The sequence below is a fragment of the Scyliorhinus canicula genome, chromosome 6 (genome assembly GCF_902713615.1).
Source record: "Scyliorhinus canicula chromosome 6, sScyCan1.1, whole genome shotgun sequence".
Lineage (NCBI taxonomy): Eukaryota > Metazoa > Chordata > Chondrichthyes > Carcharhiniformes > Scyliorhinidae > Scyliorhinus > Scyliorhinus canicula.
In genome coordinates this window covers 151,947,697-151,969,414 of record NC_052151.1, presented here as the reverse complement: position 1 = coordinate 151,969,414, position 21,718 = coordinate 151,947,697, and the positions used below count along the sequence as shown (strand labels likewise).

Below are 21,718 nucleotides of genomic sequence, written 5' to 3'. Positions count from 1 at the left end.
AGAAAGGGTGCAGAAGAGATTTACCAGGATGTTGCCTGGTATGGAGGGCATTAGCTATGAGGAGAGTTTAAATAAACTTGGTTTGCTCTCACTGGAACAAAGGAGATTGAGGGGCGACCTGATAGAGGTCTACAAAATTATGAGGGTCATTGACAGGGCGGATAGTCATACCAACAGCCCCCAAGTGGCGTGGCGTGAATCCCGCCCTCGGCCGCTGGAGAATACGGCAGCCGGCGGCCGGGCGGAATTTGCACCCTCCCCCCCCCCCCCCCCCCGGCCAATTCTCTGACCTGGCGGGGGAGTTGGAGAATCCCGGCCATAGAGTCCACAAAGGGATATAGGTAAATGAGTGGGGAAAAATTGGCAGATAGACTATAATGCTGGAAAATATGAACTTGTTCTCTGTCAGGAGAAATAGAAAATCAGTTTACTATTTAAATGGAGAGAGATTGTAGAACTCTGCAGTACAGAGGGATCTGGGCGTCCTGGTGCATGAATCACAAAAAGTTGGTATCCAGGTACAGCAAGTGATTAGAAAGGCAAAGTGAATAGTGACGTGTATTGAAAGGGAAATGGAATATAAAACTAAGGATGTTTTTCTGCGCTGTACAGGGTATTGCGAGACTGTATCAGGAATACTGTGTAGACCTTTAGTTTCCCCATTGGAACAAGGATATAATTGCATCAGAAGTAGTTCAAAGAAGGTTCACTTCACTCATTCCTGCCATGAAGGGTTGATAATATGAAGAAAGGTGACAAGGTGGTGCAGTGGTTAACACTGCTGCCTCAGGGCACCAAGGACCTGGGTTCGATTCTAACCTGGGGTCTTTGGCCGTGTGGAGTTTGCACATTCTCCCTGCATTAGCGTGGGTCTCACACCCCAGAACCCAAAGATGTGCAGGGTACGTGGATTGGCCATGCTAAATTGCCCCTTAATTGGAGAAAAACATTTTTTAAAATAAAAAATAATATGAAGAAAGCTGGACCGGTTGGGCCTGATGTGATCTTAATGAAATATCTAAGATTATGAAGAAGCTTGATAGGGTGGGTGCTGGGAGGATGTTTCCTCTCATGGGGGAGGCTAGAACTTGGGAAAATGTTTAAGAATAAGAGGTCTCCCTTTCAAGACAGATGAAGAGAAATGTTTCCCTCTGGGGGTCATTTGGCATTGAATTTATTCAAGGATGAGTTAAGTAGATTTTTGATAGACAAGTGTGTCAAGACGTATGGAGGGCAAACAGGAAAGTGGAGTTGAGGCCACAATTGGATCGGTCACGATCTTATTGAATGGCAGAGCAGGCTCAAAGGGACAACTGGCCATCTCCTGCTGCTATGTCCTAAATTAATTACCAGAGGTCCTTCTTCAAAATAATAATTACTGGCGGGACAGATATTGCTTCATTAACTTTGAATTTGCAGAATGCATTTTTCAAATGTCAGAAATAGTCAAATTAAATATTTTGGTAATTTCTTCCTGACTTCTATTGGAAAGAAGCTGAGGCAGAGGACCCGGCATACTTCAGGAGACGATGGGACTTTAAGGCAACTAACCACCATCTTTAAACAAAACCTGGAAGCAGGCAACTAAACTGTTCCTCTGTAACTTGTAGGGAATTACTGAGAACCAATTTGCTGAAATAGATGCTCTCCATTTTTCCTCTTGCAACAGGGCACCAAGACTGGCAAACTCAGTTCAATCCAGTGGCTTCACTCATCGAAAAATAAAAACTGCCGTACACAGGAGAAAGTGAAACTACCAGTGCAACTTGCCTAGCTAGTGTCTGATCTTCACATGCATTGTACAGACCATCATGTACTGTTTCCTCTCATTTAGCTTGTTGCTGCATCAATATAAACAAAAGAGGCACCCTCTTCTTTTAAAATCTTGCTTCTTCCTGATGTTTGGATACGTTTCATGCAGTTGAAGACTATCGAGAGCTAATTGAGTAACTGAACTTAATAATAGACAGGATAAAATAATTCAATTTTATTACTGCATCAAGCCAAATGTTATTATAATATTTGCAAGTTATGCATATTATTCTAAATAAGACACAGATAGCATTTAATGCAAAATATCGATATTTTTATCACTGCAAATTATTTCTGTGTCACTCTGGGTTTAGGAGATGTCATCTACAATTTACAGTCTAACTAAGTTCTTTATACAAATTAAGCATGTTGCATCACTGCTTCAAGCATCAAATTACTTATTGCTACTTTATTTTCACTTAAAGTTAATACTTGCATGTGCCAGTATTGTTTATGTTCAGGATTCTTAAATTTCTTGATATGCCCGGAAATTGAACCAGATCATTTCCACATTAAGATGCTTTCTACATTTTAGCAGTCACTTTGCAGAGGAAGTAATTGAGGTCCAGATTCTAATCACAGCTCTGTCAACACACACTGTCAGTATGCAGTTTGATCAAATAGGATTGAAGAAGAATCTTGAGAAATGTTTTAGAAGAACCAGTTAATAGCATCTCTAAAGAGTGGCACGGGGGCTTTTTACATCTACTTTTGAACTTAAAACAGTTAAACCAGTCAGTACTTTGTATGTTTATTTGTGGCTATATTGAAGCTCTCAATACAATACAACGTCCAGTGGTTAGCACTGTTGCTTCACAGTGGCAGGGACCCGAGTTTGATTCTTGGTTTGGGTCACTGTCTGTGCGGAGTCTGTACGTTCTCCCCATGTCCGTGTGGGTTTCCTCCGGGTGCTTCGGTTTCCTCCCACGAGTCCCGAAAGACATGCTTGTTAGGTAAATTGGACGTTCTGAATTATCCCTGTGTAACTGAACAGGCGCCGGAGTGTGGGAACTAGGGGATCTTCACAGTAACTTCATTGCAGTGTTAATGTAAGCCTACTTGTGACAATAAAGATTATTATTATTATTTTGAAATTGTTTACTATTTTATCCTGTTCAGTACAAATAAATTGACTACAATTCCTATTGTTAGATATCTTCCTCCTGTGCATCTCATTGTTCAGGTGGTAGGATAGATCTACAATGTCATCGGTGGATGGATAAGCGATGCAATGCCACTGAACCATAACTTAGTGCTTTACTGTTTAAAGCAAACCATTGATTTGAATGAAGTGGTTCGACTAAATAGCCACCAGCTACTAATGTGCTCAGATTTTTGGGCTGGATGTGGCACTATTGTTGGCCGAGTTTTAGACGCCAAGTATGCTATTTCCCATTAATCAACTGTTGATTATCTGTCACAATAAGATTGATTCAATGTGGATGCAATCGCACATCAATGAACAGCTTCTGGACATGATTTACTCGCCTTGTGCCCGACTTGGTGTATTGCAGCACAGTAGCACAGTGGTTAGCACGGTTGCTTCACAGTTCCAGGGTCCCAGGTTCGATTCCCGGCTTGGGTCACGGTCTGTGCGGTGTCTGCACGTTCTCCCCGTGTCTGCGTGGGTTTCCTCTGGGTGCTCCGGTTTCCTCCCACAAATCCCGAAAGAGCGGTTGAGGCATCGGAACCTCATTTTGAGGAGTCCGATGCACCACTCAATAACAGCCCTGGTGGGCACATTGGTTTTGCTGTATTGGGATGCTGCATTGGTCTCCGGCCACCAGACTGGCGTCAATAGCAATGTCCTCAGTGGGTAGCTTTTATCCTCCAAGAGCCAACCGGACATCGTGGAGTGGTCCTCGAAGAGGCCGGGGATGTCCGATTGCTCCAGGATGTAGCTGTCATGCTACACGTGCTCTCCTGGACACACACATGTATGATCTTTATGTGGTGGTCGCACATGAGCTAGATGTTCAAGAAGTGGAACCTCTTCCTGTTGATGAAGGGCACTCCCTGTCAGCCCGGTGCGTGCAAGGTGACATGCAGGACATGCTACCTGTCATCTGTTCAAAAGACCAACGACGCCTGAACTGCGTGGGCCGTCTCCAGCCTCCGCCTCTGGGCCCCGCCCTGGCCCCATGGGCGGCCGGGTCCCCAGGGTCTGGGGCGGACCCCTGCATATGGGCCCCCATCTCGAGCCTCTGTTGAGGCTGCTGTGGCTGCCTCATCCAGCGTCTGGCCACCTGGCCTGCCAGCAGCACAGTGAGGGCAGTTTCCGCAGGGTCCAGGATATCGTCCATCTCAACTAATATCCAAAAGGAATTGGAGAGGGTGAGAAACTGACAACCAGCTGTGTCTTCCACCCGGGACCCTCCACTCCACCATTGCTCCAGTGGTTACCATTGCTGCCTGACAGCGTCAGGGACCCGGGTACAATTCCGGCCTTGGGTGATGTCTGTGTGGAGTTCGCACTTCCTCCCTGAGGCTGCATGGATTTCCTCCAGGTGCTCCGGTTTCCTCCCACAGTCCAAAGATGTGCAGGTTAGGTGGGCTTACTGAGATAGAGTGTGGAGTGAGCCTAGGTAGCATGCTCTTTCAGATGGGCTGAATGGCCTTCTGCACTGTAGCGATTCTGTTCTATGAATCTCAACGTACTTCACAACCTTTTTGAAGTGTAGTGACTGTTGTTATGTAGGAAAAATGCCTGTCAATTTTCACCCAGAAAACAATACAAACAGCAATGTGCTAATGACTGGATAATCTGTTTTTATGAAAAATGATTGAGAAATCAATATTGGTCAGGATATTGGGGATAACTCTCGTGCTCTTCTTTAAAATGATGCCATGGGATCTTTTACATTCATCTGAGGTATATCTGTATTCGTTTAATATCTCCGCAGAAAGACAGCACCTCTAATAATGCAGTGCTCATTCAGTACTGTATTGGAGTGCCAGCCTGTGCTCAAACCCTGAAGGGGATGAATCTAGAATCGTTTGATCCTATTATTTCACTGAGCTATTACAGGTCTTGTGACTGCAACTGGTTGCTACTGAAAATTATGTTGGTTGCGATTTTCCCACCGCATTGCACCCAGCGCTGATCCTGTTGCGCCAGGTGCATAGCAGGAGAGACCGACCCTCTACGCCAGGTGTGACCTGGATCACACCCTCGCTTATTTCAATGAGCGATCATTTCTGCCCCCCACCCAGACCCTCAGAATACCCCACAGCATGACTCCGCGGAAGACACTGACATATTATTATTATTATCTCGGCATTGTTTTCACCAGCATCATCCACTATCACCTCAGCGGATAATATTAACAATCAGGCTCCTGGGTCACCCTCTGGTGAATACCACACACCACAGTACAAAGGTGGAGGCAGGGATTCCCCAGGGAGGAGACGGTCAGAAGGTTGCCCGATCCCAGGGAACAGCTGTCATCCAGACAGATGTTGTGCTTCTGGAAAAGGTGATCCCATCAGTGGTGCAGATGCAGAAGCAGAGCCAGAATCTACAGAGGAGGTGCTGTCAGCAATTTCAGCACCTGCAAGTTCAGCTGGAGAAGTCCCCTTGCCTTCAGGCGCAGGAGATGGTGCCGACAATGTGCGGCACACAGGTCAACACTGAAAGGATGGCGTCCGTAGTGGAAGGCCTGTGGTAAGATGTCAGAGCGATGGGTCAGGACAAATAAGGCTTGGGGCACACTGCGCTGTCCGTGGCTGAGGCGTGGGACAGGAGATCCAAGTCACAGGCGGACATGTTGCTGCGCTCCAGATCTTGGCCCATTCACAGAGGGTAAGGACTGAGAACATCAAGAGCATTGGCCGGGCGCTGATTAACCTTAGCCAGTTATAAACAGACATGTTACAGCCCCAGAGGGACATGACTGAGGCAATGAGGGACCTGTCTTATTAACTGAGGGTCATGACGCAGTCTCAATGTGCCATGGTGCAGGCATCGAGACCATGATTCAGGCGAGGTCCGATCTCCAGGACTGGCAGCGCCAGGTGGCAATGGTGCCTCAGGTCTAGCCTCCCCTGCATCCCATGGAATAGCCTGGGGGTCACCGAGCACCCTGAGGGAGGAAGAAATGATGGCGGCAAAGGCTTCACAGGGCAGAGGGCAAGACGAGCTGGCAGGCTATCTGGGTTAACACCTAGAAGAAGCAGTCGGCCACAAAATAAAGAGTGCACTTAAGTCGGCATGGGGGTAGTAGATAGGAAGGGGGAAGGACAGACTTATTGTAAACACTGATGATTAAACACTTTTGCACCATCAGTCCGATCTACCTCTAACCCCTATCTCACGGGTGTGAAGTGTGGGTGGAGTGGGGGGGGGGGGGGGGGGGGTGTGGTGCCCATGACGCATGATAATACCATATGGTTACACTTTCACCACGAAGAGGCAGGGCATGGGGCGGATGACAACAACCCAGTGAATGAGCCCGAACAGTTCACCATCTCCTGCATTCCCACAAACCCACCCCCCCCCCCTCCTCCCCCTCAACCCCGCGCCCAACATTTTTGGATCCGTGAGAAGAATTCGCCAGCTCACATACAGGGATCATCCGGACGGACAATGGAATGTCATCTGAAAGACAGGAGTCAGACTTTGTCAGACAATGAGGAAAAGCAGAGTTCAGCTCACAGCGAGTCGTCATCATCATCCTCCATCCCGTGGGCAAGACCCACTGATACTGCCAACCCAGGGCCAACACCCTGTGGAGATGCTGGTAAGACGCTCAGAGGGGGAAGTAGTAGAAGGTTAGGGGAAAGTGGAGTGAAGCACTAAGGGAGAGCGAAGGGGTGGTAGAAATAAGGGCGAGGGAAAGGGTGAAAGGCTGAGGGGAAGGTGGAATCTATGTGGGAGGGGGTTTGAAGGGATGACGGGGAGGAATGCGTTAGGACAGGGTGATGGAGCTGCCAGTGGCCAGGCCTCCTAGTTGGTAAATCAGGAGGTGATGAGGTTGTCTTGTGTGTAGCGGCTCTGGATCACACACTGGGCGGCCTGCCCTGCCAGCCCAAGCCTCACAACTGGATCCTCCTGGACACCATCCTTGTCCTCATCAGATGAGGCCTGCCGTTCTTCCTACTCCTCCAGCATGTCATCCCACTGCTATGTGATGTTATGAAGTATGCCATAGGCCACGACAATGCTCAAGGCCCTCTGGGAGCTATATCGGAGTACCTCACCAGAGCAGTCCAGACATCACAAGCGCATCGAGCACTCCGATCCACCATTCCATGACATTCCTGGTTGCTGCTAGAGCGTATTATAACGGTTCTCTGCCTTGGTCTGCAGCCTCTGCACTGGTGCCATTAGCCCAATGGAGCACTTTGAAGGTGCTGGAAACCGACACATGCACCAGGATGTAAGCATCATGCACACTGCCTGGGTATCAGGCACAGACGTGCATGATGTGCAGCTGGTGGTCATACTCCAACTGCACATACATGGGGTGGAAGCTCTTCCTATTGATGAAGGGCACCCTTTGTCGAACTGATGCTCAGACAGTGACATGCGTGCTAAAGATCACCCTCTGAACTTGAGATGCCAACGATGGCAGCAAATCCTGCTGCCCAGGCATCTTGTTGGGTCTGGTCCAGGTTGAAGGTGATGTAGTCCGATGCCTAGCACAGAGGGCATCCACGACAGCGCGGATGCACATGTGTACGGATGCTTGCGAGATCCCACTCAGGTCCCCGCTCGAACCCTGGAATGAACCAGAGGTATAAAGGTTCAGGGCGACCCTCACCTTGACGGTCACCGGGAGCGGGTGCCCTCCTCCCTGCCCCCGCAGCGCCAGGTGTGCCACCATCTGGCACAAGTTGCGCATGTTCTCCCTGAAGAGCCGGAGTTGTTGGCAACATACGTGGTCCGGCAGCTCCTTGAGGGACAGGCGTCGACAGTACACGTGGCCTGTGCAGAACTCCTCGGTCTGTTGGATGGCCGTGATTTGAGCCTCACTAGCCGAAACTGCTCTTCTGGGGCAGGCTCCTGTTGTGCAGGGTGCTCGCTGGTCTGGCATTGGCCAGACAACCGCAATGGCAGCAGCGGCCATGTAGATCGTGAGCATTGCTGGCTGCAGTCCGAAATCCATGCAAATCAGAGATGTTGAAGAAGTTTTCTTACCTCCTTGCTCCCCCTCAATGGCCCCGGCGCCCACACCCCACTTGTAAATACTTGCATCAATTCACGCCCGCGTGATTCCAGGCTGAGAGGGCTGGTGCATCATGGACGGGTGGAGATTCGGGTTTCCAGCCCATTGATGAGATTAAAATCCATGCAGGTCACTGTTTCACCTGGTCCTGCTGTGCCGGGTGTGTAGCTTACTGCTGGCGCCAGCGGGGGACTAGAGCACCAGAACACGTTTGGTGGCCAGCGCCGATCCTGTTTTTGGCTGATGCTCCATTCTCTGCCGGATCTGGAAACCTACGACCAATGGTGGGCAGGGGTGAATCAGCCCATCATGTCCATCTTGTTAATCACTCTGATGAAAACTGAGAGAAATAAACTGTTCAATATTTCTTCCATTTAGACTTCCGGTGGTGGCTATGAAGGAGTAAGTCACACATTTGGTGGCTCCCGCTCGGGTTGGATTTTTGGACCTTTTCCCCCGATTTTCTACCGGACTTGAACTGTAAAACTGAAGACAGAGGCAATTGTGTACGGAATTCCCACATCGATGCATGGAGAGAAGGACTAGATGTGCTAGTAAAGGCAGAAACAGAAAAACAGAGAAGGCTTGAGCTGATGCTGCAGCAGGAGACAGCATGGCGGGGGCCGGACGTCTGGTTTGTCGACCCAGCGGTCAACGGAGCAGCTGATGCAAGCTATTCAGGAAGGCTTTGCTCAGCAGAAACGGGACTGCATGGACGTGATAAAAGAGTCGATTGAGCGGCTGGAGCTCAGATTGGACGCCCAAGATCGGGCAATCCAGAAGGTGGAGAAGGCGCTGGCTGAGCAGGAGGAACATCAAACTGCGGTGGAGTTGGAGGTGGGGACACTGAGAAACCAGCAGAAGCAGCTCCTGGAGAAGGTGGAGGACCGAGAGAATAGGTCCCACCGGCAGAACTTGAGAATCGTTGGGCTCCCGGAGGGCTCCGAAGGAGCGGATGCTGGGGTATGCATCGCAGATGTTTCAGAAGCTGCTGGGGGGTGGGGAATTCGCCCGACCCTTGGAGGTGGACAGGGCTCACAGAGCATTTGCGAGGAAGCTTTGAACGGGAGACCCCCCCGAGGGCAATGGTGGTGAGATTCCACAGGTGCTTGGATAAGGAGCACATTCTACAGTGGGCCAAGCAGACACGGAGCTGTAAGTGGGAAAACAGTATCCTGCGGGTCTACCAAGATCTGAATGTGGAGGTGGCCAGGAGAAGAACAGGCTTCAACCACATTAGGTTGATCCTTTTTAAGAAAATGGTGAAGTTTGGACTGTTGTATCCGGCCCGTCTCTGGGTCACATACGAGGAACAGCACTTTTATTTCGAGTCGCCTGAGGACGCGCTGGACTTCGTGAAAAGGAAAGGACTGGTGATGGACTGAGAACTTTTGAACTTTGCTGCAACGTTCATGGGTTTTTTTTTTCTTTTTGTTTCTCTGTTCTTTAAAAAAAAGTTTACTGTTTTTCGTTTTGTGGAAGCTGTTTGTAATGCCGTCTGTATTAAATTGGGACCAGCGGTAGAGCTGAGTGAGTTAAGGTTTTCATTTGCACTGTTGGGGGATGGAGGTGTGCTTGTTTAGATTTTGGTGTTTTTCTGTCGGGCAATTGTGTGAGGATTGTTTGATGTTGGAGTATGTTTGTATAAGGGGGGGGGGGGGCGGGTGGGGAGGGAACAATAGGTTTGAGACTATCCGGGGCCAGGGATAGGGGCCACCAAGCTAGCTGGGCGGGCTAGCTCACGGAAGCGCAGTGGGTGTGTGCATATGTTTGGTTTATCAAAAGGGTTGGGTTACAGAGTGTTGTTACTGGGGGGGGGGGGAGGGGGGGGGGGATGTGCTGCTGATGAGGGAGGGACTTGGGTTAAGGGACAGAGAGGAGGTTGGGGGCGCAGGCTGCCTGGAGGCGGGCCGGTGGAGGCGCGGAGCATGGGCTGGAGGCGGGCCCAATAAAGGGGATGGCTGATCGGCAAAGGGGGGGAGGGTGATCACCTGGAGTGTTCAAGGGTCAAATGGGCTGGTCAAGAGGGATCGTATGTTCAAGCATCTCAGGGGACTGAAGGCGGACGTGGCAATGTTGCAGTAGGCGCACCTTAGAGTAACTGACCGGATTCGATTGGGGAAAGGCTGGGTCAGTCAGGTCTTTCACTCGGGACTAGATTCAAAGACTAGACTGGTCGTGATCCTGATCAATAAGCGGGTGGTGTTTGAGGCGGGTAGAATAATCTCGGATGTGGGAGGCCGGTACATTGTGGTCAGTGGGAAACTGGAGGGGGTGCAAGTGGTATTAGTAAATGTGTATGTGCCAAATTGGGATGATGTGGAGTTTATAAAGAGGATGCTGGGGAAGATACCGGACCTGGACTCGCACAGGTTGGTCATGGGAGGGGACTTCAGCACAGTTATTGACCCTGGTCTAGACCGGTCAAGCTCATAAACGGGCAGGGTGCCAGCAATGGCAAAGGAACTAAAAGGGTTCAGATGGGGTGCGGGGGGGGGGGGGGTGGGGGGGGGGGGGGGGGGGGGGGATCCAAGGAGATTTGGGCAGCCGAGGGTGAAGGAGTTCTCCTTCTACTCACGCGTGCATAAAGTGTACTCCCGGATCGATTTCTTGATTTTGAGCAGGGCTTTACTGGCAGGGGTGATGGACATGGGGTACTCGGCGATCACAATCTCAGACCATGCTCCGTACTGGGTTGACCTGCAGGTTAGTAAAGACAGTAACCAGCGCCCGCACTGGAGGTTAGATGTGGGACTTTTGGCTGACGAAGAGGTGTGCGAGCGGCTGAGGAAATGAATTCAGAACTACCTGCAGGTCAACGCCACAGGGGAAATTTCAGCAGCGATGGTCTGGGAAGCACTGAAGGCGGTGGTCAGAGGGGAGCTGATCTCAATATGGGCTCATAGGGAGAAGATGGACAGGGTAGAGATAGACCGACTGGTTAAGGAGATACTACAGATTGAGAGGAGATATGCGGAGACCCCAGAGGCAGGGCTTTTAAGGGAACAGCGGAGGCTACAGGCGGAGTTCGGCTTGTTAACCACAGGGAGGGCGGTGGAGCAGATGAGAAAGGCGAGGGGGGCGATCTATGAATATGGAGAGAAGGCCAGCAGAATGCTTGCACAGCAGCTTAGAAAGAGGGAGGCAGCCAGAGAGATAGAGAAAGTAAATGACGGAGATGGGAAGCGGGTTGGAGATTCAGCAGGGGTGAATAAGGCGCTTAGGGATTTCTACAGCAGGCTGTATAGGTCGGAATCCCCTACGGGGCCGGAGGGGATGAGGCACTTCTTGGAGGGGCTGAATTTCCCAAAGGTGGACGGGGAGCTGGTAGAAAGGCTGGGGGACCCAATCGGGTTGGAAGAGATAGTGGAGGGTCTGAAGGCCAGGCAGTCGGGTAAAGCCCCGGGGCCGGACGGGTACCCAATGTAGTTTTATAAAATGTTCTCTGGGATATTGGGGCCGGTGTTGATGAGGATGTTCAATGAGGCAAGGGAAAGAGGGATGCTGCCCCCAACGATGTCACAGGCCACGATTTTGCTGGTTCTGAAGCGGGACAAGAACCTGGAACTGTGTGGGTCCTACAGGTCGATATCCCTGCTGAATGTGGACGCCAAACTGCTGGCCAAAATTTTGTCCTCCGGGATTGAGGATTGTGTTCCGGACGTTATTGGGGAGGACCAGACGGGGTTTGCTAAGGGTAGACAGTTGGTGGCCAATGTAAGAAGGTTGTTAAACGTGATCATGATGCCCCCGGAAGGTAGGGAGGTGGAGGTAGTGATTGCAATGGATGCAGAAAAGGCTTTTGATTGGGTAGAATGGGATTATCTGTGGGAGGTACTGGGACGGTTCAGATTTGGGTGGGACTTTATTGACTGGGTCAGGTTGCTGTATCAGGCTCCTGTGGCAAGTGTACGGATGAATACAACAACATCAGACTATTTTAGACTGCACCGGGGGACGAGACATGGATGCCCCCTCTCCCCACTGTTGTTCACGCTAGATATAGAGCCGTTGGAAATTGCTCTGAGAGCCTCAAGGGTCTGGTCCGGGGGGTGGGGGGTGGGGGGTGGGGGAGGGGGGGGGGGGTAGAGCACAGAGTCTCGCTCTATGCAGATGACCTGTTTCTGTATATATCGCACCCATTAGAGGGGATGGAAGAAATCATGAGGATTCTAGGGGAATTTGGCCGGTTTTCGGGGTATAAGCTAAATACGGGGAAAAGTGAGATGTTTGCGGTCCAGGCGAGGGGACAGGAGAGGCGATTGGGGGAACTGCTGTTTAGATTAGTAGGGGGAAGCTTTAGGTACTTCGGCATTCAAGTGGCGCGGGAATGGGACGAACTGCATAAATTAAATCTGGCCCAGCTAGTAGACCAAATGAAAGACGATTTTCAGAGATGGGACGCGCTCCCGTTGTCATTAGCTGGGAGGATGCAGACGGTGAAGATGACGGTCCTCCTGAGATTCCTGTTTGTGTTTCAATATCTCCCCATCTTTATACAGTACCGCAGTCCTTTTTTAAACGGTTCAACAAAGTAATCTCTCACGGATGGTAAGGTCACAACAATGGACGAACTGACAAAGAAATTCCAGCTAGCCAGGGGGAACGAGCTAAGGTACTGGCAACTCAAAAACTTCCTACGAAAGGAGACAAGGACATATCTACAAACGCCACGACAGACACTACTGGAAGAGTTACTGGACGCCAGCATCCTAGATAAAGGGAACTGTAGCGACATGTATGACCGACTGGTAGAGAGGGCAAACACCATACTGGACGCAACAAGAAAGAAATAGGAGGAAGACCTGGGGATTGAGATAGGGTGGGGACTCTGGAGTGAAGCACTGCATAGGGTCAACTCCACCTCCCTTGCGCAAGGCTCAGCTTGACGCAACTAAAAGTGGTACATAGAGCCCACTTAACAAGAACCCGTATGAGTAGGTTCTTCCCGGAGGTGGAGGACAGATGTGAACGGTGCCAAAGAGGCCCGGCCAACCACGCCCACATGTTCTGGTCTTGCCCCAGACTTGTGGGGTACTGGACAGCCTTCTTCGAGGCAATGTCCAAAGTGGTGGGGATGAGGGTGGAGCTATGCCCGAAGTGGCGGTCTACGGGGTTTCAGACCAGCCAGATCTATTCCTGGGGAGGAGAGCGGACGTCCTTGCCTTTACCTCCCTGATCGCCCGCCGTAGAATCCTGTTTGGCTGGCGGTCAGCAGCACCACCCAAAGCTGCAGACTGGCTGTCCGACCTCTCAGAATCTCTCCAAATGGAGAAAATCAAATTCGCCATCCGAGGGTCAGACGACGGCTTCCACAGAACGTGGAATTGTTCCGGGACCTGTTTGTGGGCAAGGAACAAGCAGAAGAATAGCCAGGTAGCCAAGAATCAGGGGAAAATAGCCGAGGCGGGGGAAGGAGATATAGACCGGGGGACATAGCCGCTAAACCTGAGGGAAAAGAAAGGCAAATTACAGGAGAAGGGGAGGTGGGGGTAGAGGGTAGAAGAAGGAGGAGACAGGGAACAATAGAGGGGAACGAGTAAGGTGCGGGGAAGGCAAGGGAATGACAGCCGGAAGGAGGGCATGGGAAACAGTAACAAACATGGTATGTACAGGAGCAGAGAACAAGGAAAATCTGGGCGAAAGACGGGACGAACAGCTGAAGCGGAGGTGATCGCGAGACGACAACGGCAGCAAAAACCGTCCTGGAGAAGCAAGCGACAACACCAACACCAGATCCATTCTCGTATTGTCCTCTGTATTTGTTTCCCCGGCGCCCAAATGTATATGTATCCCCCCCCCCCCGCCACCCCAGTTTCCAACCCCCGCACAAACAGACGCCTACTTATGTGCTTAAAGCAATACTGCCAATTGTACACAGCTGCTGTTGTTGAGCCAGCACATAATACCCGACCAGTTATTTTGTTCTAACTTTTTTGTTGTTGTTTGTTTCGTTTTTTGTGCGTGTTCCCATCTCTTCTATGTATAGATACATGTATATTTTGTGTACATAACGGTAAATATACTTTATTCAAAAACACAATAAAAAACATTTATATAAAAAAAAGTGATCGCTGGCTTTGTTTGGGCGGGCAAGACCCCGCGAGTAAGGAAGGCAATGCTAGAGCGGTGCTGCCAAATTTGAGTAACTATTACTGGGCGGCGAATATAGCCATGATCAGGAAGTTGGTGGTGGGGGAGGGGTCGGCATGGGTCCGTATTGAGGCGGCTTCATGTAAGGGCACCAGTCATCGGTAACTGCGGCTCTGCCGATCCCGCCGGCGCGGTACTCCACCAGCCCCGTGGTGGTGGCAGCCCTGAGAATCTGGGGGCAATGGAGGAGACATGTGGGAGCAGAGGGAGCATTGGTCTGGTCCCCAATATGTAATAATCACCAGTTTGCCCCGGGAATTATGGATGGGGGGGGTTCCGGATATGGCGGAGAGCAGGGATTGAGAGGATGGGGGATATGTTTATAGAGGGGAGCTTTCCGATTATGAGGGCATGGAGGAGACGTTTGGGTTGGCGAGGGGAAACAAATTCAGGTATCTGCAGGTGCGGGACTTCCTACATAAACAGGTGTCAACCTTCCCGCTCCTACCACTAAGGGGGATTCAGGACAGGTTAGTTTCCAGAGGGTGGGTAGGAGAAGGGAGCGTCTCGGACATTTACAAGGAACTTATGGGGTCAGAGGAGACGCAGACCGAGGAGCTGAAGCGCAAGTGGGAGGAGGAGCTGGGAGGAGAGATAGAGGATGGTCTATGGGTGGACGCATTGAGTAGAGTCAACGTGTCCGCAACCTGTGCCAGTCTCAGCCTGATACAATTTAAGGTCGTTCACCGGGCTCACATGACAGTGGCTCGGATGAGCAGATTCTTTGGGGTGGAGGACAGGAGCGCAAAATGTGCGGGAGGACCAGCGAACCATGTCCACATGTTCTGGACATATCCGAAGCTTAGGGGATTTTGGCAGGGGTTTGCAGATGTCATGTCCACGGTGTTAAAAACAAGGGTGGCACCGAGTCCAGAGATGGCAATTTTCGGGATGTCATAAGACCTGGGAATCCAGGAGGAGAAAGAGGCACCTTTGCTTCCCTAGTAGCCTGGAGACGGATACTATTAGCTTGGAGGGACTCAAAGCCCCCGAAGTCGGAGACCTGACTATCGGACATGGCTAGCTTTCTCTGTTTGGAGAAAATCAAGTTCGTCTTGAGAGGGTAAATGTTAGGGTTCGCCCGGAGGTGGCAGCCATTCGTCGATTTCTTCGTGGAAAATTAATCGTCAGCAGAAGGGGGGATGGGGGGTTAGTTTAGCTTAGAGTAGGGGGTTAATAAAGGTGGGACCTGTAAGGGAGGGAGACGGCTTTTGCACTGTTTATAGTTTCATGTACATTGTTTATTTTGTTGTTGTTATAATACCAAAAAATACCTCAATAAAATGTTTATTAAAAAAATATATTTTTCCCATTTCACTAATTGTGTGTTTATCTTGTGCATCCTTTCAAGACCCTGCCCCTATTTTCATTTTCTGTTTATAATATTGTTGTGATGGACTATTTCAAACTAACCACAGGAGGCCCAGGGACAGGTACTAATAGTTTACTCATGATTAAAGCATGGAGAGAATTCTCCCAGAGTAGAACCTCCTCTGACACAGCTCTCCCAGCTCTCACACAGGTCTCCCAGTGTGGTGATCCACCACTGTGTAATTGTGTGTGTGCCTGTATTAGAGGTGTACAGCAGTACCTGTATTACAAGTTTGCCGGTAGCCCCTGCCGGCTAGCTCCGCCCACAGGGAGCCGTATAAATATGTATGAGATCTCCTGAGCTGCCATTCTACCAGCTGCAGTCGAAGGATAAACATCTCACTGTAATAAAGCCTCTCTTGTACCGATTCGAGTCTTTAAGTGCAATTGATAGCGCATCAATTTATTACAGTGAGATTTTCCGCATCATGGACGTCAGGATCAAACCCGATCGCTTGCAGCTGGATCCGCAATCGGCAAACGCCAGAAAAGACTTTAATCACTGGCTGGCTTGCTTCGAGGCCTACATCACCTCAGTGGACCCCGCACCGTCGGAAGCTCAGAAAATTCAACTCCTCTACTCAAGGTTGAGCTCCAGTGTGTTCAGGACGTGCCGAATTACGCACGCGCCACGGAACTCCTTAAAGAAAATTACGTCCAGAAGACGAACACTCTGTTTGCGAGGCATGTACTCGCCACTCGCGTACACATACCTGGTGAGTCGATTGAAGACTTCTGGCAGGCCCTTATCCCTCTCGTACGGGACTGCGGCAGCCAGGCTGTCACGGCCACGGAATATTCCAATCTCCTCATGCAGGATGCATTTGTGACGGGGATTGCATCGGACCCCATCCGGCAACGACTGCTGGAAGGGGCCGCGCTCGACCTAACGGCGACAAAGACTTTAGCGCTCTCCATGACGGTTGCTTCTCGTAATGTATAGTCCTACCCCGCTCGCCGCGCAGCCCACCCATCCTACCCCCCATGGACCCCGCAAACGACCCCCCTGACTGGGGCCGCTTCCACGCAATATGCCTGTGCTGCTCGCCACACCGCGCACTCTGGGGGTCCCCGCTGCTACTTCTGCGGCCAACAGAAGCACCCCTGCCAGCGCTGCCCTGCCAGCGCCGCAACCTGTAAATCCTGTGGCAAGAAAGGCCATTTTGCAGCGGTGTCAGGCCCGCGCAATTGCCGCTATTGCGCCCGACCTCTCTCCCTTCCCTCAACCGATCACGCAATGGGCGCCGCCATCCTTCTCCCGGGGCCACCTGCGACTAGTGGACGCCACCATCTTCCCCCCCAGGTCCACTTGCGGCAAGTGGGCGCCGCCATCTTGCCCCGCCCCACAACGTGCGCACCATGGGCGCTGCCATCTTGCCCCGCGCCCGCAACGTGCGCTGCATGGGCGCCGCCATCTTCTCCCCCACAGGTACTTCGGACGCCGCCATTTTGTCCTCCCCTCGGGACTGGTCCGCTGGACCCGGGTCGCTGCCGCTCCTCGTCGGACTCCTCGGACGATTGCCCGCTGCTCGCCTCCATGACGCTCGACCAGTTGCGTCCTCACAACCTGGCTACCTCTTCGACGACGGTGCTCATCAACGGCCACGCGACCTACTGTCTCCTCAACTCTGGGAGCACCGATAGCTTCATCCAGCCGGACATGGTAAGGCGCTGCTCCCTCACGGTCCATCCTGCCAACCAGCGGATCTCCCTGGCTTCCGGATCCCACTCTGTCCCGATCCGGGGTTTCTGTCTGGTCAGACTCACCGTACAAGGCGTTGAATTCAGCGGTTTCCGCCTGTACATTCTCCCCAATCTCTGTGCTACACTATTACTGGGCCTGGATTTCCAATGTAACCTCCAGAGCCTCACCCTCAAATTTGGCGGGCTCCTACCCCCACTCACCGTTTGGGGCCTCACGACCCTCAAGGTTGACCCTCCCTCTCTCTTTGCCAATCTGGCTGCAGATTGCAAGCCCGTCGCCACCAGGAGCAGACAGTACAGCACCCAGGACAAGACCTTCATCAGCTCCGCGGTCCAGCGGCTGCTTTGGGAGGGTATTATCGAAGCCAGCAACAGACCCTGGAGAGCCCAAGTGGTGGTGGTTAAAACTGGGGAGAAACACAGGATGGTCGTGGACTACAGTCAGACCATCAACCGGTACACGCAGCTCGATGCGTACCCCCTCCCTCGCATATCTGATATGGTCAATCAGATTGCACAGTACCGGGTCTTCTCTACTATTGACCTGAAATCCGCTTACCACCAGCTCCCCATCCGTAAACCGGACCGTCCCTACACTGCCTTCGAGGCGGACGGTGGCCTCTATCAATTTCTTAGGGTTCCCTTTGGCGTCACTAACGGGGTCTCGGCATTTCAAAGAGAAATGGACCGAATGGTTGATCGGTACGGACTGCGGGCCACATTTCCGTACTTAGACAATATCGCCATCTGCGGCCATGACCAGCAGGACCACGACACCAACCTTGCCACATTTCTCCACACCACATCTCTCCTCAACCTCACTTATAACAAGAAGAAGTGTGTATTCAGCACAGACTGCTTAGCCATCCTCGGCTACGTAGTCCAAAGCGGACTCCTGGGGCCCGATCCCAACCGCATGCGCCCCCTCATGGAGCTCCCCCTTCCCCACTGCCCCAAGGCTCTCAAACGATGCCTGGGGTTCTTCTCCTACTACGCCCAATGGGTCCCACAATATGCGGACAAGGCCCGCCCACTGATACAGTCCACTCAATTTCCCCTCACGGCCAAGGCACAACAGTCCTTCGCGCGTATTCGCTCAGACATAGCCAAGGCCGGGATGCACGCAGTAGACGAGACACTGCCCTTTCAAGTAGAGAGCGACGCTTCAGATGTCGCCCTTGCCGCCACTCTAAACCAGGCAGGCAGACCCATGGCATTCTCCACCGCAAGATTTTGTCATTCTTGATCTTGCCCCGCTGCGTGTTGTTGAACATGAAGGCTACCGACCGTTGGTCAGTGAGGAGAGTGAATCTCCTGCCGGCCAGGTAATGCCTCCAGTGCCGCACCGCTTCAACGATTGCCTGGGCTTCCTTTTCGACAGAGGAATGCCGAATTTCGGAGGCGTGGAGGGTGCGTGAAAAGAATGCCACGGGTCTGCCGGCCTGATTCAGCGTGGCGGCAAGGGCGACATCTGAAGCGTCGCTCTCTACTTGGAAAGGCAGAGTCTCGTCTACGGCGTGCATCCCCGCCCTGGCTATGTCAGATCGAATGCAGGTGAAGGCCTGTTGTGTGGACTGGATAAGTGGCCGGGCCTTGTCTGCGTATTGCGGGACCCACTGGGCGTAATAAGAGAAAAACCCAAGGCAGCGTTTGAGGGCCTTGGGGCAGTGGGGAATTGGGAGCTCCATGAGGGGGCACATGCGGTCGGGATCGGGCCCCAGTAGTCCGTTTTGGACTACGTAGCCAAGGATGGCTAAGCGGTCTGTGCGGAACACGCATTTCTCCTTGTTGTACGTGAGATTAAGGAGAGATGCGGTGTGGAGGAATTTATAAAGGTTGGCATCATGGTCCTGCTGGTCATGGCCGCAGATGGTGACATTGTCGAGGTACGGGAAGGTGGCCTGCAATCCGTACCGGTCAACCATTCGGTCCATTTCTCGCTGAAAGACCGAGACCCCATTCGTGACGCCGAAGGGAACCCTCAGAAATTGGTACAGACGACCGTCCGCCTCGAAGGCAGTGTAGGGACGGTCCGATTTACGGATAGGGAGCTGGTGGTAGGCGGATTTCAGGTCAATAGTAGAGAAGACCCGGTACTGTGCAATCTGATTGACCATATCAGAAATGCGGGGGAGGGGGTACGCGTCGAGCTGCGTGTACCGGTTGATGGTCTGGCTGTAGTCCACGACCATCCTGTGCTTCTCCCCGGTCTTAACCACTACCACCTGGGCTCTCCAAGGGCTGTTGCTGGCCTCGATGATACCCTCCCGAAGCAGCCGCTGGACTTCGGACCTGATGAAGGCCTTGTCCTGGGTGCTGTACCGTCTGCTCCTGATGGCGACGGGCTTGCAATCCACAGTCAGATTAGCAAAGAGGGAGGGGGGCTCAACCTTGAGGGTCGCGAGGCCGCAAATGGTGAGGGGAGGTAGGGGTCCACCGAATTTGAGGGTGAGGCTCTGGAGATTGCACTGGAAATCCAGGCCTAGTAAGAGTGAAGTGCAGAGGTCGGGGAGAATGTACAGACGGAAACGGTCGAATTCCACGCCCTGTACAGTAAGTTTAACCAGGCAGAAACCCCGGATCGGGACAGAGTGGGAACCGGAGGCGAGAGAGATCTGCCGGTTGGCGGGATGGACCGCAAGGGAATAGCGCCTTACCGTGTCCGGGTGGACGAAGCTCTCGGTGCTCCCGGAGTTGATGAGGCAGGAGGTCACATGGCCGTTGACCAGCACCGATATGGAAGAGGGTGCCAGGTTGCGAGGACGGGACTGGTCGAGCGTAACGGAGGCGAGCAGTGGTTGATCGGCGGTTGAGTCAGATGAGTCCGACGAGGAGCGGTAGTGACCCGTGTCCCGTGATGGCGGCCCCTGGAGACGAGATGGCGGCATCCGCAGTACCTGTGGGTAAAATGGCGGCGTCCATGGAGCGCACGTTATGGGGTCGGAACAAAATGGCGCCGCCCATGGAACGCACATGGCTGTGGTGGATGAAGATGGCGGCGCCCATGGGGCGAACGTGGCGGGGGCGGCAAAAGATGGCGGCGCCCACTGATCGCACGTGGGGTCGGGGGAAGCGGACGGCGGGGCCCATTGAGGGAGCGGCTGAGGCGTGGGGACCGGCGGCGCGATAGCGGCGACCGTCCGGGACTGACACACCGCTGCAAAGTGGCCTTTCTTTCCACAAGCTTTGCAGGTCGCTGTGCGGGCCGGGCAGCGTTGGCGAGGGTGCTTCTGTTGGCCGCAGAAGTAACAGTGGGGACCCCCAGGGGGTGCGGTGCGGCGGGCAGCGCAGGCATAGTGCGCGGGGGCGGCTGCTGGGGGGGCCGTTTGCGGGGTCCACGAGGGGTAGGACGAATGGGCCGAGTGGCTAGCGGAGTAAGTTTGCGCACTACGGGAGGCGGCCGTCATGGAGAGCGCCAGGGCCTTTGCGGCCGCGAGGTCGGGGGCGACCCCTTCCAGCAGTCGTTGCCGGATGGGGTCCGATGCAATGCCTGTAACAAAGGCATCGTGCATGAGTAAATCAGAATGTTCCGTGGCTGTGAGGGCCCGGCAGTCGCAGTCTCGTACCAGAGGTATAAGGGCCCTCCAGAAGTCCTCAATCGACTCACCCGGCTGCTGGACGCGAGTAGAAAGTTGATGCCTCGCAAACAGGGTGTTCGCCGATGGTGCATAGTTCTCCTTGAGCAGTTCCATAGCTGCGGTGTAGTCAGTCGCATCTCGAATTAGCGGAAAGACGCTGGAGCTAAGTCTGGAGTACAGGAGTTGCTTTTTCTGAGCCTCCGTCGGGGGAGGGTCTGCTGAAGAGATGTAGGCCTCGAAGACTGCGAGCCAGGGATCAAAGTCTTTTCCGGCGTGAGGCGAATGCGGATCCAGCTGCAGACGGTCAGGCTTGACTCTGATGTCCATGGTGACTGGGAAATCGTACAGCAATAAATTGTGGCGCTAACAATTATACTCAAAGCCGAGAGACTAGTACAATAGAGGCTTTATTGCTGTACGATGTTGTCCCTCCATCTGCAACAGTAGACTAAGGGTCTGAGCAGCTCTCATACATTTATACATAAGCTCCCTGTGGGCGGAGCTAGCCGGCAGGGGCTGACCGGAGGAACCTGTATTACAGGTACAGGCATACATCCCCCTACTGCAGTACACATAACTACAGTGGTTATCTCACCACACCCAGCTCTGACACAGCTCTCCCAGCTCTGACACAGCTCTCCCAGCTCTCCCAGCTCTGAAACAGCTCTCCCAGCTCTCACAGTGCCTTCTCAGCTCTCACACAGCTCTCTCGGCTCTCACACAGCTCCCTCAGCTCTCCCAGCTTTCCCAGCTCTGAAACAGTTCTCCCAGCTCTGACACAGCTCTCCCAGCTCTGACACAGCTCTCCCAGCTCTCCCAGCTCTCACACAGCTCTCCCAGCTCTCACACAGCTCTCCCAGCTCTCACACAGCTCTGACACAGCTCTCCCAGCTCTGACACAGCTCTCCCAGCTCTCCCAGCTCTCACACAGCT

General features: G+C 52.6%; 1 protein-coding gene across 5 annotated transcripts in view; it reads left to right on the top strand.

Moving 5' to 3' along the window:
* LOC119967585 (nuclear pore complex protein Nup153-like) overlaps window positions 1-8,393 on the top strand; it is a 77,024-nt gene extending 68,631 nt beyond the window's left edge. For 3 of the 5 annotated variants that reach the window (XM_038800304.1, XM_038800302.1, XM_038800300.1), the window contains one exon: window positions 1,670-1,960. In XM_038800304.1, the coding sequence (XP_038656232.1) occupies window positions 1,670-1,751 (82 nt within the window). In that variant the 3' untranslated portion in view covers window positions 1,752-1,960. Of the gene's footprint in view, window positions 1-1,669; window positions 1,961-8,357 lie in introns of those variants that run through there. The other 2 variants (XM_038800303.1, XM_038800301.1) reach the window with 1 other exon arrangement.
* The last annotated feature ends 13,325 nt before the right edge of the window (window positions 8,394-21,718 follow it).